This window comes from Amblyraja radiata, chromosome 8, assembly GCF_010909765.2.
Source record: "Amblyraja radiata isolate CabotCenter1 chromosome 8, sAmbRad1.1.pri, whole genome shotgun sequence".
Taxonomy (NCBI): Eukaryota; Metazoa; Chordata; class Chondrichthyes; order Rajiformes; family Rajidae; genus Amblyraja; species Amblyraja radiata.
Window position 1 is genome coordinate 7,299,332 of NC_045963.1, and position 19,683 is coordinate 7,319,014.

The 19,683-nt window shown below is 43.8% G+C and overlaps 1 protein-coding gene across 7 annotated transcripts in view; it reads left to right on the forward strand.

The window, feature by feature from the left end:
- birc6 (baculoviral IAP repeat containing 6) overlaps window positions 1-19,683 on the forward strand; it is a 344,318-nt gene that overhangs the window by 74,941 nt on the left and 249,694 nt on the right. For 6 of the 7 annotated variants that reach the window (XM_033025120.1, XM_033025122.1, XM_033025124.1 and 3 more), the window contains exons 14-22: window positions 950-1,081; window positions 8,886-9,017; window positions 10,708-10,892; window positions 11,007-11,143; window positions 11,366-11,527; window positions 13,697-13,828; window positions 13,991-14,088; window positions 16,252-16,399; window positions 17,131-17,264. In XM_033025120.1, coding sequence (XP_032881011.1) covers window positions 950-1,081; window positions 8,886-9,017; window positions 10,708-10,892; window positions 11,007-11,143; window positions 11,366-11,527; window positions 13,697-13,828; window positions 13,991-14,088; window positions 16,252-16,399; window positions 17,131-17,264 — 1,260 coding nt within the window. The remainder of the gene's footprint in view (window positions 1-949; window positions 1,082-8,885; window positions 9,018-10,707; window positions 10,893-11,006; window positions 11,144-11,365; window positions 11,528-13,696; window positions 13,829-13,990; window positions 14,089-16,251; window positions 16,400-17,130; window positions 17,265-19,683) is intronic. The other variant, XM_033025121.1, reaches the window with a different exon arrangement.

The window sequence follows — 19,683 nt, forward strand, 5'->3', positions numbered from 1 at the left end:
ACAAAAGCCAATTAACCTACAAACCTGTACATCTTTGGAGCATGGGAGGAAATCGGAGCACCCGGAGAAAACCCACGCAGTCACAGGGTGAGCGTACAAACTCTGAGCTGACAACACCCCGTAGTCAGGATCAAATCTGCGTCTCCTCCACTAAGGCAGCAACTGTACCGCTGCGCCATTGTGCTGCCCTACTAATATCTGAGTATATCCGCTTTAATGCTCTTGGAGAGTCTCAACACCTCCTCCTTCTTAATCTCAAACTGCCCTTGCATATTGGTATTCTCCACATTTATCTCCCACATTCCAAAGGTGTACAGGTTTGTAGGCCAATTGGCTTGTAAAATAGTAAATTGTCCCTAGTGTGCGTGGGATGGTGCTGGTGTGCGTGGATCACTGGTCAGCGCGGTCTCGGTAGACAAAGCCACCAGTCCTTTCCAAGTGCCGCCAAGTTTCCTTGATTTGTAGTGCAACTCCTCCACTACTTTTGCCTCCCTCTTGATCTTGTCTGAAACATGGAAACCCTGGAACATTGAGCTACCAGTCGTGTCCCTCTCGCAACCACATTTCCACACTGCCCACAGCATTATAGTCCCAAACACTACACTAGGTTCAACTGTTATCCCCATAATAATCCTTGCATTGAAATAAACACATGTCAGCCCCTGAGCGTCACCATATTCCTTCACCTCTCCCTGCCTGTGGCTCCTTTGTGACTTACTGCTCCTGACCGCCACCTTCCCTTCATTCCTTTCAATTTCTGACCTAATTGGTTCCCATCCCCTTGAATCTGTATCTTAAATTCTCACGAGTAGCACCAGCGAACCTCCCTCTTTTTCACTTACTATTTAAGTAAATGTTTTCTTGCTGGGATGATGGTGACTTGATCAAACATTTGGAGTAATTTGACCGCCGTTTGCAGTCGATAACCATGAATTCTTCTTTATTGCAGAGGCAGCAGTTGACAAGCAGATCTCATTTCCTTTATCGTCAATGCCTCATGTGCAGGTGGAGAGGAATGGAAGATCTTTTGTTGATTTAAATGAAGACTTGCAGTACACCATGGATGTAGACGAGTCTCAAGGTTAGCTTAAAATGTTTTTCTTAGAAAAATGCATGGCTATTTTTTTAATTTGTAGCTGTAATTGGTTAGATTCCAAAAAAGGTAAAATGAGACAAATATGCCAGGAGATTGCAGACAGTTGCAGGCCAAGTAAGGTTGTTGTAGTAGGCGATTTTAACTTCCCAATATTGACTGGGAAAATCATAGTGTGAAGGGTTTAAATGGGGCGCAATGTCTCAAAAGTGTTCAGGAGAGTTTTTTCCAGCAATATATAGAGGGCCCCACATGTGAGAGGGCAACACTTGATCTCGTCTTGGCGAAATTGGAAAGGGCAAGTGAATGAAGTGTTCGTGGAGGAGCCTTCTGGGACCAGTGACCACAGTTCGATTAGGTTTAAGATAGTTATGGATAGGGACATGTTAAAATGCTCAAGTGGGGCAAGGCCAACTTTGAGGCTATGAGGGAAGGTCTCGCTCAAGTTGGAGCAGGTTATTTGAGGGGAAAGGAACATCAGCCAAGTGAGACGTTTTTAAAAGTGTGCTGACAAAAGCTCAGGATATGTACGTCCCTGCTCGAGTGAAAGGCAAGGCAGGCAAACAAAAGGAAGCTTGGTTGACGAGAGAAATTGAGGCATTGGTCAAGAATAAGAACATTGGACAGGTATAGGCAGCTGGGATTAAGTGCATTCCTGGAGGTTTCGGGAACTAAGGAGTAAACTATAAAAGGAAATCAGATGGGCAATAAGGGGCCAGGAGACGGCTCTGGCAGATACCATTAAGGACAATTGTATTTGAATAGTATAAGAAACAAAGTGGATGGAGCAGAAATTGGTAGGTATTATGTTGGGAATTAGTGACGTGGCTGCAAGAGGATCGGAGCTGGGAGCTGAATATTCTGGGTTATACGTCCCATCAGAAGGACAGACAGGTGAGCAGAGGAGGTGGGTTAGCTCTGTTGGTAAGGAATGAAATTCAGTCCTAGACAAGGGTTAACATAGGATCAGAAGATGTAGTCATTGTGAGTAGAGCTGAGAAATTATAAGGGTAAAGAGACCCTAATGGGGGTTATTTCCAGGCATCCAAACAGTAGCCAGGATATAGGATACAAGTTACATCAGGAGATGCAATCGGCATGTAAGAACGGCAATGGTACAGTGATCATGGGAGATTTCAATATGCAGGTAGACTGGGAAATTCAGGTTGGTACTGGACCCCAAGAAAGGGAATTTGTAGAGTGCCTCCGAGATGGATTCTTAGAGCAGCTTGTAGTGGAGCCGACCAGGGAAAAGTCAATTCTGGATTTAATGTTGTGTAATGAACCAGATTTGAGAAGGGAACTCAAGGTACAGGAACCAGTAGGAGGTAGCGATAATAATATGACAAGATTTAACCTGCAATTTGAGAGAGAGAAGGTGATATCGGATGTGTCGGTATTATAGCTGAGCAAAGGGGATTACATAGGTAAGAGGGAGGAGCTGGCCAAAGTTAACTGGAAAGGGACCCTAGCAAGAGTGACAGTGAAACAGCAATGGTAGAAATTTCTGGGAATAATTCGGAAGATGCAGGATCTTTTCATTCCAAAGAGGAAGAAAGATTCTGGGGGGGGAGAATGAGTTGACTGCGGCTGACAAGGGAAGTCAGGGACAGTATAAAACTAAAAGAGAAAGCATAGAACATAGCAAAGATTAGTTGGAAGCCAGAGGATTGGGGAGTTTTTAAAGAACAAAAGAAGGTAACTAAAAAGGCAATAAGAGGGGAAGAGATGAAATACAAACGTAAGCCAGCCAATAATATAAATAGGGATAGCAAGAGTTTCTTCAGTTATATAAAGAGCAAGAAAGAGGCAAGAGTGGACGTTGGGCCGCTGGAGAATGATGCAGGAGAAGTACTAATGGGGAATAAAGAAATGCCAGAGGAGTTGAATGACTTTTTAGCATCAGTCTTCACAGTGGAAGACACCAGCAACGTGCCTGAAATTCAAGAGTCAGGGGGTGGAAGTTAGTGGAGTGGCTATTACACGGAACAAGGTGCTCAGGAAGCTGAAAGGGCTGAAGGTGGATTAAGGGCCTGTCCCACGAGCATGCGACTGCATGCGGCAAGCGCGACCAAACCAGAAGCGGGGGCCGCACAGAGGTAGAGTGAGTGACATGAAGTTCGCGCGTGACGTACGGCGTCGAGGGGGCTGCGGGCCGGCAGGCCGTTGCTGCGCGGAATTTTTGAACACGGTCAGTTTTTCGGAGCCCCACGCGATGTCGGGACCAGCTCCGCACAACTCCATACGGCTCCGGCGATCGAAGTGGGACCGGCCCCGCGAGGCCGTACGGCTCAAGCGACCACGTTAGGTTGCGCTTGCTGCATGGAGTCGCATGCTCGTGCGACAGGACCTTTAGGTCGCGCTTGCAGCATGGAATCGCATGCTCGTGGGACAGGCCCTTAAGTCACCTGGACCAGATGGACTGCACACTAGGGTTCTGAAAGAGGTAGCTTTAGAGATTGTGGACGCATTGATAGTGATATTTCAAGAATCACTAGAGACAGTAGTAGTTCCAGATGATTGGAAAATTGCCAATATTACCCCGCTGAACAAGAAGGGAGCAAAGCAGAATAGTGGGAACTATAGGCCGGTTAGTCTGATTTCGGTGGTTGGTAAGATTTTAGAGTCCATTATAAAGGATGAGCTTATGGAGTATTATGATGAAATAGGATGAAGTCAGCATGGCTTTGTGAAGGGGAGATCTTGCCTGATGAATCTGCTGGAATTCGGTGAAGAAGTAAATAGCAGGACAGACAAAGGAGAGTCAGTGGATGTTGTTTACCTAGATTTTCAAAAAGCCTTTGACAAAGGTGCCACAAGTGAGGCTGCTAAGGAAGATTCGAGCTCATGGTATCAAAGGGCAGATACTAGCATGGAGAGCAGGTTGGCTGGATGGCAGAAGGCAAAGAGTAGCAATAACCGGGGCCTTTTCTGGTTGGCTGCCAGTGACTAGTGGAGTTCCATATGGGTTCTGCTCTTCACGTTGTATATTAATGATTTGGACGAGGGGATTGAAGACTTTGTGGCCAAGTTTGCGGATGATATGAAAAATAGGTGGAGGGCTGATAATGTCAAGAAAGCAGGGACTCTGCAGAAGGACTTGGACAGGTTGGGAGAGTGGGCAGAGAAGTGGCAGATGGAATACAGTGTAGCAAAGTGTGGAGTCATCCATTTTGATAGTAGGAATGAAGGCGTAGACTATTTTTTAAATGGGGTGCAAATCCAGAATTCTGAGGTGCAAAGGGACTTGGGAGTGCTGGTGCAGGATTCCTGAAAAGTTAATCTGCAAGTTGAATCGGTTGTAAAGAATGCAAACTCAATGCTCGCATTTATTGCAAGAGGCTAAAATACAAAAGCTGGGGTGATAAGCTGACGCTCCATAAGGCGCTGGTAAGGTCGTTTTTGGAGTCTTATGAGCAATTTTGGGCACCATATCTGAGGAAGGATGTGCTGGCTCTGGAGAGGGTCCAGAGGAGGTTTACAAGAATGATCCCAGGAATGAGTGGGTTAACATATGATAAGTGTTTGTCGGCACTGGGCCTGTACTCACTGGAGTTTAGAAGACGGAGAGGGGATCTCATTGAAATGTACCGAATAGTGAAAGGCTTGGATAGAGTGGACGTGGAGAGGATGTTTCCACGAGTGGTAAGGTCTAGGACTACAGATCATAGCCTCAGAATTGAAGGATGTTCATTTCGGAAGGAGATGAGTAATTTCTTTAATCGGAGGGTGGTGAATTGTGGATTTTTTTATAGCCACAGAAGGCTGTGGAGGCCAAGTCAGTGGATATTTTTAAGGCAGAGATGGATAGATTCTTGATTAGTACTGGTGTCGGGCGTTATGGGGAGAAGGCAGGAGAATGGGGTTAGGAGGGAGAGATAGATCAGCCATGATTGAATGGCAGAGTAGACTTGATGGGTTGAATGGCCTAATTCTGCTCCTATCAATTATGACTTTATGGCAATCCAAAGAGATTTTCTAAATACATAAGGGGGAAAAGGGTAACTAGAGAGAGAGAGAGAGAGAGAGTGGGAACCCTTCAGGAATCAAAGCGGTCAACTCTGTGTGGAGCCTCAGGAAATGGGCAAGTGCATCAATGAGTATTTCTCCTCTGTATTTACCAAAGAGAAAGACAAGAGAACGGAGGAACTTAGGGCTGTCAATGGAAGTGTTTTGAGAGCAGTCAGTGTTACGATCGAAGAGGTGCTGAAAGTACTATAGTGTATTAAGGTAAACAAATCTCCAGGGCCTGATCAGATATATCCGAGGACATTGTGGGAAACTAGAGATGAAATTGCGGGAGCCCTGTTTGAAATATACGAGTCGTCTTTAAATACAGCGGAGGTGCTAGGACTGGAGGGTGCAAATGTTGTGCCTCTATTCAAGAAGGGCTGCAGGGAAAATGCTGGGAACTCTTGGTCAGTGAACTTAACACCTGTAGTTGGATAATTACCAGAGAATATTTTGAGGGATAGGATATACAGGCATTTGGATAGACAAGGGCTGAAGGGATAGTCAGCATGGTTTTGTACGTTGGAGATTGTGTGTGACTAACCTGATTGATTTTTTGAAGACGACCAAAAAGGGCGATGAGGGCAGAGCTGTAGATGTTGTATATGTGGACCTCAGCAAAGCATTCGACAAGTTTCAGCATGGTAGGCTGCTCTGGAAGGTTAGATCGCATGGGATCCAGAGAGGTAGCTGAATGGATAGAAAATTGACTTAATGGAGGGAAGCAGAGGGTGATGGTGGAAGGTTGCTTCTCAGACTGGAGGCCTGTGACTAGTGGTGTGCCACATGGTTCGGCGCTGGGCCCATAACTTTTTGTCATCTATATCAATGATTTGGACGAGAACACAAATGGCAAATCAGCAAGTTTGCTTATGATACAAAAGTGGGTGGTTTTGCTGATGGTGAAGATGGTTGTGAACGATTGCAGCAGAATCTTGATCCATTGGCTAGGTGGGCTGAGGAATGGTTGATAGAATTTAATACAGAATAATGTGAGGTTGCATTTTGGGAAGCCTAATATGGGCAGGACCTACACGGTGAATGGTAGGCCTCTGGGTATGTTGTAGAGCGGAGGGATCTAGGAATGCAGGTGCATGGTTCCTTGAATAATGGAGTCGTGGGTAGATCGGGTGGTCAAAAGGCTTTTGGCATATTGGCCTTCATCGGTCAGAGTATTGAGTATAGAAGTTGGGAGGTCATGTTGCAGTTGTAAAAGACGTTGGTGAGCGCGCATTTCGGGCATTGCGTTCAGTTCTGGGCACCATGTTATAGGAAAGATGTCGTCAAGCTAGAAAGGGTACAGTGAAAATTTACAAGGATGTTGCCAGGACAAAGAGGGCCTGAGCTATAGGGAGAGGTTGAGTAGGCTGGGACTCCATTCATTGGAGCGCAGGAGGATGAGGGGTGATCTTATTGAGGTGTATAAAATCATGAGAGGAATAGATCAGGTAGATGCAGAGCCTCTTGCCCAGAGTATAGAAGTGATGGGTAGGTTACTGGAGGGGATTCTGTGGAATCAGTTCTATCAGCATTTGGATAGCTGTAGACTGATTAGGGATGGTCAGCATGGCTTTGTGCATGGAAATTCTCACCAATTTGGTCAGTTTTTTGAAGAGGTAGCTGAGTATTGATAGAAACATAGACATAGAAACATAGAAAATAGGTGCACTAGTAGGCTATTCGGCCCTTCGAGCCTGCACCACCATTCAATATGATCATGGCTGATCATCCAAGGGCTGATGAGGGCAGGGCAGTGGATGTGGCTTTATGGATTTTAGCAAGGCAAGGTTGCACATGGTAGCCTAATCTAGAAGGGGTTAGAGCACATGGGATTCCGGGAAAGGTTGCTAATTGAATATCTAATTGGATTGATGAGTGTTGGTGGAATGTTGCTTTTCAGACTGGAGGCCTGTGACTAGTGTTGTGCTTCAGGGATTGATGCTGGGCCAGTCCATTGTTCAATTATTTAAACTATTTGGATGAAAATGTACGAGACAGGATCAGTAAGTTTGCATATGTCACTAAAATTGGAGGTATCGAAGAAAGTGAAGATTATTACCAAAAATGGCAGCGGGATAGTGATCAGCGAGGTGAAACGGGGAATTGGTACATATTCCCTGGAAGTGACATCTCAAGACGGGTTGGAGATGGCAGCGTTTGGCATACTAGCCTCCATCGGTCACGGAATTGAGTACAGATGTTCGGGCACTCTGTTGTGTCTGTACAAGATAGTGGGGAGACTGCACTTGGAGCGGTTGGGCCTGAATTGTTGAGAGATGTTGGACAGGGCAGGCAGGCTGGTCCTTGAAGCATCACAGACTTGGGTGATCTTGTAGAGTTCTATAAAATCACAAGGATCATGGTAGTGCGAAGGCACGTCTTTTTCTCGGGTTAGAGGCTCTTGAAGAACAAGAACTAGAAGTTGCAATGTGCTGGAGTAGCTCAGCGAGTCAGCCAGAATCTCAGGAGAACATGGATAGGCAACGTTTCAGTTCACAACCCTTCTTCAAATTGATCAAGAGAGCATTGTTTAAAGATGAGAGGAAAAACATTTAATAGAAACCAGAGTGGCAACGTCTTTTCATAGACCTGGGTTACGTATATAGAATGAGCTGCTGGAGAAAGTGGTTGAGGCAGGTACGGTAACAAAATTAAAAAGACATTTGGATAAGAAATGTTCGTGGGCATCTGTTTTTTAACCTAGGCACATTTGATTATGTTAGATTGGCATCTTTTTCGGCATGGCCAAGTTGGGCTGAAGGTCTATTTCATAGCTGTACGAGTCTGACTCAGACTTTTTGTTAGGTCATGGATTGTGCAAGAAGTCTTGAATAACTTTTCACACAAAGTGTGGTGGGTGTATGGAACGAGCTGCCAGAGGAGGTCGTTGAGGCAAGGACTATTGTAACTTTGAAGAAACAATTAGACAGGTGCATGGATAGCACAGGTTTGGAGGGAAGTGGGCCAAATACAGGTGGAACTTGTGTAAATGGGACATGTTGGTCGGTGTTGGGCCAAAAGGGCTTGTTTCCACGCTGTTAGACACTATGACTCTATAACTTTGTGTTCTTGAAATGCAAGAATCATAATCAAAGAATCATGGTTCTCCCCAGAACAAATCAACCTATTCACACTTTCTTTCCATGTCCAGCTGATAAAATATTGTTTGACTAATAGTAATTTGGCCTTCATGCTTGCAGTTAGCACCATTAATTAGCCTAGCGACTCTTTTTTGCCTACAGTAATGCCTGAAGCTTCACCGTACAGCTGACACGCAAGGTAGAATGATCAAGAGCGATGCTCAAGCAATGGCCTTTGCACATAAATTTAAATACTTGAATACTTTCCTTGGTACTTGACAAAATAATGTGAAATTCTTTATTTTATCCCTTAATAGTTTCAGGCAAGGAACTAAATTGATTACAGTATGCAAAATCTTTGCACAAAGTTATAGCATTCTGTCTCAAAGGCCTAACAAATGTTGGTTCTGTAGATGAGGAACTTGGTGTTAGTAGTTTGTTGGTTTAATGCAGCACACCATGTTATTGGTGTTATTCACCAACACAACAGGTGATTGAGGATATCCTGCTCCACAGACATGCAGATTCAAGGTGACGAGGCTAGATGGGTGTTAGTAACTACTACTTCACAAAGTGTAGCTTAAACTGGTGGAAATTTGATTACAGTTTTTAGTTGTAAACTACTTTTTGTATGAAAATTGTTTTAAATGTATTACAGTGCAAATATATGCAACTGAGCCTTCCATTTCAATCCTGAAAAGGTCCTAGGCTGTGTCATTTTCTGGAGGAACACAAGGAAGATATATTATGTGGACCTGTGTGGTTGGCCAGTGGCCTGGATCTTTCAGGGCACGCTGGAATGTTAACACTAACTAGCCCTAAACTTATCAAAGGTAAGATTAAATTAGATTAGCTATGATTGCACAGATAAAACACTTTCCTTTTAATTGGCAGTATCTGAGTGCACATATGAATAGAATAAGATGAAATGAATAGAATAGGAAAGAACTGCAGATGCTGGTTTAAACCGAAGATAGACACAAAATGCTGAAGTAACTCAGTGGGTCAGACGGCATCTCTGGAGAAAAGGAATAGGTGACATTTTGGGTCTGGACGTGTGGCGATGGTGTCTGAAGAAATGATCCAGAAGAAGAAATGATCTTGTCTCCAGAGATGCTGTCTGACCTGCTGAGCTACTACACCTTTTTGTGTCTATCTTTAGAATAAGAGGGCTGTCAGTTTGCAACATGACATTATTTAATACAATATTTGAACTCATTGGTATTTTGATTTGGGTACTGCCTCCCTGGCATCGTAATGTTTGCTTTTTGACATTTAGCATAATGGGAACAATTTGGAAAGCAGTTCTATATGTTGATCCTGGTATTTGGTTGAATGCGGGAGATTATACATGCAAAGCAGAAGCAATGTTTCACCTTTCGTATTTTCTTATGACTAAGACGACCCTTTTAGTTCAAGTACACTCCCGCTAACAGAACAATCCCATTCATCCACTAATTTTCCCTTTAAAATGTTGTGCCTGCTATTAGCAAAAGAGAATAAGAACATCTGGTCAATCTTTGGGAAGACCATGTTTAAAAAAAATAATGTTCCTCCTTCCTAAACAAAAGATTGTAACACAAAATCAGCTGAATACTAATTTGATGACACCCGTGCTATTGTGTGCAGTTCTGCCCATCCCATGGTAGGAAGATTGTAATGTGCTGGAGAGGGTGCAAAGGAAATCCAGCAGGATGGAGCGGGTATGTTGCCAGGATTGGAGCGGTATGGTTATAAGGAGTGGGTGGATAGGTTGGGTTTGTTTTCCCTTGACCAGAGGTGCCTGAGGAGTGACCTGATACAGATGCATAAACTTACGAGGTTGTAGACAGGATATATAATAAGAATGCCTTTTCATGGACGGCAACGTCTTAAGGCAAGAGGGTATAGGTTTACAGTGATAAGTAGGAGGTTTAGAGGGATCTTGGGGGCAATGTCTTCACCATAGATTGTTGAAATTGGGAATGCGCTGCCTGAAAAGGTGGTGGAGGCAGATACACTCAAGATGTTTAGGGAGCCTCAAGACAAGGCATAGATGGCTACAGATCTGCAGAGGATTAGCTTCTTTCTGTGCTATATGGTTATATAACTCTAACATTATTCTTTATAAGACCAGTATCACATTTCAGTCACCAGTGAGGTGAAATTAGTTTAGTTGAGAGATGCAGCGTGGAAACAGGCCCTTCATTCCATCGAGTCCGCACCGATCAATAATCCCCTTACACTAACACTATCCTACACACTAGGGGCAATCTTTACCAAAGCCTATTAATCTACAAACATGTTTGTCTTTGGAATGTGGGAGGAAACCGGAGCACCTAAGGAAAACTCACACGGTCACGGAGAGAACGTACGATCTTCGTAAAGATCCGGATTGAACCCGGGTCTCTGGCGCTGCTAGGCTGCAACTCTACCGCTGCGCCTTGGTGCAAAATTGTTTTCTAAAACTGAATGTACACCCAACGATTATGGAGTTGCTGATTTCCATGTTTAAACTTAACATTATTTATTTTTGGTTTTTAGCAGGCATGGCTGGTGGCAAATATCGGTCATTTTTAGTTCACATCAGGTCAGCTACTGAGAAGACAAATGAAGAGAAGTCTAATGGCAGTGGAGTAAGGCCGGTTATGAGAATGCAAGTGTCAAAGCCACAGAACAGCAAGAGTCACACTCTTGCTTCGTTACTTGCCAAAGTGACAGCAGGAAAGGTAGAATAATGGTCTCATTGATAATGGATTTATATTACATATGAATTTGCAGGCTTCGGTAGACAATTATCAATTGTTTTGTGGATACATTTGTTAACTTATTGCCTTTAACAGGAAAAAACGTTCACATCAAAAACAACTGACTCTGCCAGTTCTTCTAAGAAACCTGACAATCTCAAAGGTTGTGATTTGCTGCAGGAAGTTTCTGTTACCATCCGAAGATTCAAGAAAACCTGCAACCCAAAAGAAAGGTGATTTAGGGTTTGTTTGATGTTCTGAAAGGGGTTTGCAAGTCTCTCCATTCTTCCCTGTTTCACTTGCACTAGTCTATTCTAGTACAATTGTGTTAGGGTCAACATTTCAAATTCTTCTAGAAGTGGCTATTTGCTTGACTGTGTGTGAAACTTGGGCAGCATAAACTGCTCTAAAAATTGCTGTGATGTTCCTTGAGGTAATTGCTGCTTTTTGTTTAGGATGCAACGGTGTGCCATGTTGCAGTTCACTGACTTTCATGAAAAACTGCTTAACACACTGTGCAAGAAATCAGATGATGGTCCTGTCACTGAACATGCTCAGAGCCTGGTATTGGATATCCTCTGTTGGTTGGCAGGAGTTCATGCAAATGGATTGAGCAGGTGAGAAGAAACAATTTGTGAACCTGAAGCTTGCAGCAGTTGATTATTAATACCATATCCAGGGGAAACATCATCCCTGTATCATTCTAGTCAAACTGCAAATGTTGTGTATTTCAATGAGATTACCTCTTTTTTCAAATGTCTAAGAGACAATATAGGTCAAACCTGCTGTAATCCCTACTCGTGAGACTATCTTCTCACGTTGGGGTAATAAATCTGAACATCCATTACATTCCACCTGTTCAAGTGTATCTTTCCTTCAGGGGGGTGACTAGGCCAATGTGGCTGTGGTCTCACCAGGATACTATATAATTTCAGTGCGAGTTCTTCACTTGTGCATTCAAATTCTCTTGCAATATGGGCAATACATTCCTGGTTTTATTCCTTGTTATTCCTTGTTAACATTAAATAAATCACGTGTAAAGACATCAAGTATCTCTAAATACCAACACTGTACCAATACCAATCCATCCTTTAAAATATCTCTGGCTTTTCAATTTTTTGATGACGTGCTTTTCCATATTATATTCCATCTGCCAGTTTTATCCTGTATATGTCCCCTTAAGCCCTCTGTGCATTCTTTTCACAACATCCATTGGCACTTTGATTTAGCATCACTTGCAAACTGGATATATAATTCTTTGTACAAATCAGTTTTGAGCAAAGAACAATGGTTTAGTTTAGTTTATTATCACGTGTACCAAGGTATAGTAAAAAGCTTTTGTTGTGTGCTAACCAGTCCAATGGAAAGACAATACATGATTACAATCGAGCCATTCACAGTGTACAGATACATGGTATGATGTTTAGTGCAAGATAAAGCCAGTAAAGTCCGATCAAAGATAGTCCGAGGGTCTCCAATTAGGTAGATAGTAGTTCAGCACTGCTCTCTGGTTGTGGTAGGATGATTCAGTTGCCTGATAACAGCTGGGAAGAAATTGTCCCTGAATCTGGAGATGCGCGTTTTCACACTTCAATACTTTTTGCCCGATGGGAGAGGGGAGAAGAGGGAGTGGCCAAGGTGCGACTTGTCTTTGATTATGCTGCTGGCCTTGCCGAGGCAGCGTGAGGTATAAATGGAGTCGATAGAAGGGAGGTTGGTTTGTGTGATGGTCTGGGCTGCGTCCACAATTCTCTGCAATTTCTTGCGGTCTTGGACGGAGCTGTTCCCAAATCAAGTTATGACGCATCCTGACAAAATGCTTTCTATGGTGCATCTGTAGAAGTTAGAGTTGTTGAGGACATGCCAAAGTTCCTAAGCCTTCCAAGGAAGTAGAGGTGTTGATGTGCTTTTTTGGCTGTTGCTTCAATATGGGTGGTCCAGGAGAAGTTGTTGGTGATATTTATTCCTAGGAATTTGAAGCTTTCAACCATGTCTAATTCAGCACCGTCAATGCAAACCGGGGTATGTGTACCAAGTTGCTTCCTGAAGTCCATCACTATCTCCTTTGTCTTGCTGACATTGAGAGAAAGGTTGTTGTCTCCACACCAGGACACAAGGTTCTCGATCTCCTTCCTGTACTCCGTCTCATCATTATTTGATATCTGGCCCACAATGTTGGTGTCTGTGAAATTGCTGGAGCTCCAGTCCCAGTCCCTGGTGCACCCCAGTCATTTGAGCATCCCATTCTGAATGTGGTCAGTTTGTCCTGTTCTTTTTCTGCACAACTTGGAACTTGCACAATCGTCAAAACATCTCTCATTTCATTTGATAAACTCTTCAGGATGGTACTTTATCAATGGTTTATGAAAGTTTGCCTATTACCACATCCATAATTTTGACCTTATCTATACTGCTAGTTAAAACCCTCAAAAACACACAATTTCCTTTTTCTAATCAGTTTACTCTGCCTAGTGCCGTTGTTGTTTTCTGATTCCCCTATAAACTCTTTAATAATAGATTCAAGCATTTTCCCAAATCTTGACATCAAGAAAATTGGTCAATAGTTCTCCAAGTTCTTGTTCCCTTCTTAAAAGTTGCATTTGTTACAATGCAATCCAAGGGAATGATCTGACGGATTCTGTTGATGGACCCAGTGCGTCCACTATTTCCATTACCATCTCTTTCAAAACCCTTTTGCAAGGACATTGGAATGTCAAATGACAACTTTATGGATCCGTGTATGTGTGAAATGAAGTATTTTATATTCCATTATTTTTTAAATACAGTTTCAGAGATGGCAAAGAAAGTCTACACTTAAAAACCAAGAAACGACTAGCTGGCATTGTGCGAGTTTGCTTCTTTGAGGCTGGTCGCAGCATCGCTCACAAATGTGCCCGGTTCCTTGCACTCTGTATAAGGTAAGCAAAAATTTGTTTGTTTTTAATAGAAACTTGTTTTCCAACACAAATTAATCATACATTTATTTAAATTTAAGGCCTGTAATGAATGAATCTTAAAAATGAAATTTTCTTCATACCTCGTTTGCATCACACTGACAGTAAATTGTTTATTCTTTTCAGTAATGGGAAAGCAGACCCAAGCCAGTTAGGTTTTGGAGGAGCTCTCTTGAAAGCTTTACTTGAGAATTTGCCGTACTTGCCCGCTGCAGCAACTGGTGGTAAGTTCTCTTGTTCTCTTGATAAGTATGCAGTCATTTTTTTAGGAAGATACATTTTTTCTGATTGAAAGATACAGCAGAGAAACGCGCCCTCCAGCCCACCGTCCACCCTGATTAGTTTATTTTCGATTAGGTATACAGTGCGAAAACAGGCACTTAATCCCACCAAGTCCGGGCCCACCAGCGATCCCCAAACACTAACACTATCAGACACACACACAAGGGGAAATTTACAATTATACCAGGCTAATTAACCTACAAACCTGTACGTCTTTGGGGTGTGGGAGGAAAGCGGAGCACCCGGAGAAAACCCACGCAATGTCACGGGAAGAAGGTACAGACAAGCACTTGTAGTCAGGATCGATCCCAGGTCTCAGACGCTGTAAAGCAGCAACTCTACCGCTGCGCCACCGTGTTATCAACCATCCATTCAAGATGTAAAATAAAAACCAGGACATTCATGGCAGGTTACAATTCTATTATTTTCTGCTTGATCATCAGATATAAGACAAATGCTCGGCCCATTTAGGAATAATTTATCACTCTTCGTAGCTTGTTGCTTGACCATGCGTGTGAATTGCTTTGATTCACCTCTTTTATAAAAGAAAAAAAGTATGTGAAGTGTTCTTAGCTTGAATCTGCTCCCGACTTTAAGTCAAGGGTTTCTAAACCTGGGGTAAATTTACATATTTTTTCTCATTGACTGACGGTGTTTGGTTCTGGTATACCGATATCTGTTCATCATTAGTTTTTCATAAATAAGTGAAATGACATTGTTATGTGCTATTAAAGTTGCCAGGGGTAAACGGGACGAACAAGGTTGGGTACCCCTGGTTTAAGGACTGCCACTGAGTCTGCTAATTAGACTGATTGGTGTAGGTTTAAAAAGTTTCACGACTTGATGGTTATGTTAAGTTTACAGATACAGCATGGAAACAGGCCCTTGGGTCTACCAAGTGAGCACTGACCAACAATCACCCCTTCACACTAGTTCTATGTTATACCACTGTCACACAGACTCCATACATATCAGGGGCAATTTTTCATAGCCAATTAAATGACACACTTGCACATCTTTGGGATGTGGGAGGAAATTGAAACAACCGGAGGATACCCATGCAGTCACGGAGTATTTGCAAGCTCCAGACAGATAGCACGAGGTCAGTATAGAACCCGGGTTTCTGGTGATGTGAGGCAGAAGTTCCACCAGCTCTGCTATTGGTATGATGTGGTCAGATCCCGAATACAGTTATATAATATCCAAGAATTGCTTAGAAATACAGATCATTCAGCCAAACCAGTCTGTTCCTATATTTGTGCTTCATTTTTCAAAGTGTCAGAGTCTCACAGGATGGAAACTGTCCTTTTGGCCCAAATTGCCCACACTGGTCAACATGTCCTATCTACACTGATCCCACCTGCCTGTGTTTGGCCCATATCCCTCTAAACCTGTCCAATCCAGGTACATGTTTAAATGTTTCTTAAACGTTGCTTTGGTACCTGCCTTAACTACCTCCTCTGGCAGCTCATTCCATACATCCATCACCCTTTGTGTGGAAAAAGTTACTCATCAGGTTCCTATTGAGGGCTATTAAATCTTTACCTTCTCACCATAAATCTCCATCCTTTGGTTCTCGATTCCCCTACTCTGGGCAAGAGACTGTTCATCTATCTGATGTATTCCTCTCATGATTTTGTGCACCTCTAAAAGATCACCCTTATCCTCCTGCGCTCCAAGGAATAGTCTGCTCAATCCCCCCGATAGCTCAGGCCCTCGAGCCCTGGCAACATCATCGTAAATGTTTTTTTACACCCTTTCCAACCTAACAACATCTAACATGGTGCCCAGAACTGAATAAAATACTCTAAATGTGGCCTCACCAATGTCTTGTATAACTGCAACATGACCTCCTAACCCTTCTACTCAATACTCTGACTGATTAAGGCCAATGTGCCAATAGCATTCTTAACAACCTTTTCTACCTGTAATGCCACTTTCAACAAACTATGTACCTGTACTCCTAGATCCCTCTGCTCGACAATACTCCCCAGAGTGGTGTTTCTGTAAGGTATTGTTTCGTATTTCTTTAACTGCTACGTTCATGTTCACTACAAAAATGGTTTGGTACTAGAAATGATTGTGGTTTTTCTTGATGGTGAAAGGTTCGGTGTTTTGGTACTTTGTGCTACTGAACTATGTCAAGGATGAAGATCTGGCCGGATGCAGTACAGTTTGTGCAACCCTCCTCACCACCGTTTCCAAACAGTTGCAAGACCGGCTCACACCTCTTGAAGCTTTACTTCAAACTAGGCAAGTGAAACAGAATTGCACACTCACCAAACGGGCTTTACATTAAATAGCACATATTGTCCTTCATCGGTTTAATGCTGTTGCTGGATAGAAATACTCGAGGTTCACCTACGCAAGACTCTTTGCAAACACTACATCCACTTGCACCTCCCAATTTCCTAAGACTAGATCAGTTGCCCTCCCATGTGTGGGGCCTTCAACATATTGCTGGGGAAAACTCTCCTGAACACCTTTGACAAATTGCACCCCATCTAAACCATTCACACTATGATTTTCTCAGGATGAGATGAGGTGGAATTTATTTAGTGCGAAGGTAGTAAATGTGTGGAATTCATTGCTGCAAATGGATCTGGAGTACAAGTCAATGGATATTTTTAAGGCGGAGATGGATAGATTCTTGATTAGTAAGGATGTCAGGGATTATGGGGCGAAGGCAGGAGAATGGGGGGTGAGAGGGAAAGATAGATCAGCCTTGATTGAATGGCGTAGACTTGATGGGCCGAATGGCCTTATTCTGCTCCGGGAACATATGAACTTATGTAGGATAGAAATCACAAATTAAATAAATTGCATTTGTATTTTTAAAACCATCCATTCTTTAGCATTTTAAAATATATGCTGCTTGCTTAGTGGTTATGAAGGTTACATGAATGGTTTAAATATTAAAAAAATGATTTTGTTTAATTTTGGCTTCCAATTAGTGTATTTGATGAACTGTTTTGAAATTCTAGGTACGGGTTGTACAGCTCTCCATTTGATCCCGTTCTGTTCGATTTAGAAATGTGTGGTTCGTCCTGTAAAAATGCTTGTAATAGCAACGTTGGTGTACAATCTGATGAAATAGATCTTTCTGATATATTATCAGGTAAGTGGACAGGTGATCTATATTTCTAAAGCCAATAGATGTTCTTTCATGTTAATGGAACTGTTTTTCCTGTATTTTTTTAAACTTTAAACCTGTTGTTAAACCCTCTTGTTTTTGATATACCTACCATGTAAAAAGATTTTGACTATCGACCCTGTTATAGAATCATGGAATCATGCAGCATGGAACCTGCTGACAAATATGTCCCATCTACACAATTCCCACCTGTCCGCGTTTGGCCCATATCCTTCTCAACCTTTCCAATCTATGAACCTGTCCCAACTGTCTTTTAAATATTGTTATAGTACCTGCCAACATATAACTCATCTGGCTGCTCATTCCATGTACCCCCACCCTCTGTGTGAAAATTAGCCCCTCAGGTTCATGATTCCCCTGCTCTTGATAAAATACTCTGTGCACCTACCTATCTATTCCTCTCATGAACTTATACACCCCTCATCTTCCTGCGCTCCAAAGAATAAAGGCGTAGAACAGGGGTCTGCAACCTATGCCCACTGGGACGAATGCGGCCCGTAACCCGAAATCATCCGGCCTGCTGGCGGTTTTTTTCCGTATTCATCCGGCTCGCAGACTTCCTTCATCTCCAGTACCTTCCCGGCCAGAGGACGCAAGGAGCCTTGCGCTGGCGGCTGCAATTGCAGAGCTGCCGAGCTCCTAGCGCTGGCTGTACCGCATCCTGCGCAAAACCGCCGCGACGGCCGCCCGCGCACCTTCTGTGTCTGGGCTTCACTGTCGGGATCAGGGTTGTCAATAGGCCGGGGACGAGTGAGTGTGAGTATTTGAGCCACTGCCTTCAGGACAGAGCCAAGGCAATGGTCCGTAGGTGCGCCATGTTGGTGAGCTCCCGTAACTAGGAGCCAGTGCCTATAGGTGGTGTCCTCGAAGGGGCGGGATCCATGTGAACATGTGGTAGATGTGGCCCGCCATCCGCTCACAGACATGCCGCCCGGCCCCTATGCAGAACAAGGTTGCCCACCCCTGGTGTAGACTGTTCAACCTCTTCCTATGGCTCAGGACCTTAAGTCCTGGCAAAATCCTCAAAATCTTCTCTGCACTCTATTCAGTTTAACAACATCTTTCCTTCAGCAGGTTGACCAAAACTGAATACAATATTCCAAATGCAACCTCATCAATGCCTTGAACAACTATAAGATAACATCCTCAGTACTGTGGCTGATGAAGGCCAATGTACTGAAAGGCTTGACCCAATAACTACCCATGACACCACTTTCAAGGAACTATGTACCAGCAATCATATTCCCCCCTGCTCTAGATTTTAGACTAGAGATGCGACGTGGAAACGGGCCCTTTGGCCCACCGAGTCCACGTCTACCAGCTATCTCCCTGTACACCAGCACAATGCTACACATTGGGTCAATTTGCAGAAGCCAATTTCCCTACAAACCTGTGTGTTTGGAGTGTGGGAGAATACCAGAGCATCCGGATAAAACCCATGTGATCACAAGGAGATGTAAAACTCCATACAACCAGCAACCTGCGTCTCTGGTGCTGTAAGGCAGCAACTCCACCACTGTGCTGCCCTTGACCCCACAATACTTCCCAGTCTCTGACTAAAGAAATTCCTCCTGATCTCATTTCTAAAGGTACGTCCTTTCATTCTGAGACGGTGGCCTCCGTTCCTAGTCTGTCCCAATAGAGTCATACAGCGTGGAAACGGGCACTTTGGCCCAATGCCCACATCGACCAACGTGCTCCATCGACACTAGCCGCACCTGCCTGCTTTTGGCCTATATCCCTCTAAACCTATCCTAACCAAGTACCTTTCTAAATGTTTCTTAAACGTTGTGATAGTATCTGCCTCAACTGCCACCTCTGGCAGCTTATTCCATACACCCACCACTCTTTGTGTCAACATTTACCCCATGGCTTCCCATTAAATCTTTCCTCGCTCAACCTACCTATGTCTCCTGATTCTCGATTCCCCTACTCTGGGCAAGAGACTCTGTGCATTTACCTGATTTGTTACTCTCATGATTTTGTATACCTCACACCACATCGGATCACATCTCATCATCCTGCGCTCCAAGGAATATAGCCCCAGCCTGCTCAACCTCTCTCTTTGGCTCAGTTCCTCAAGTCCTGGCAACATCCTCGTAAATCTGCTCTGAACCCTCTCAAGCTTGAGAACCTTTTTCGCTGGCCTTTCACAGTCGGCCCCATCCGAGCCGCCTGCTCGCCGAGTTCAAGTACGCCCTGTCCCTCTCTCTCCCCCATCCTCTCCCCCCATCCTCTCCCCCCCATCCTCTCCCCCCATCCTCTCCCCCCATCCTCTCCCCCCATCCTCTCCCCCCATCCTCTCCCCCCCATCCTCTCCCCCCCATCCTCTCCCCCCCCATCCTCTCCCCCCATCCTCTCCCCCCCCATCCTCTCCCCCCCC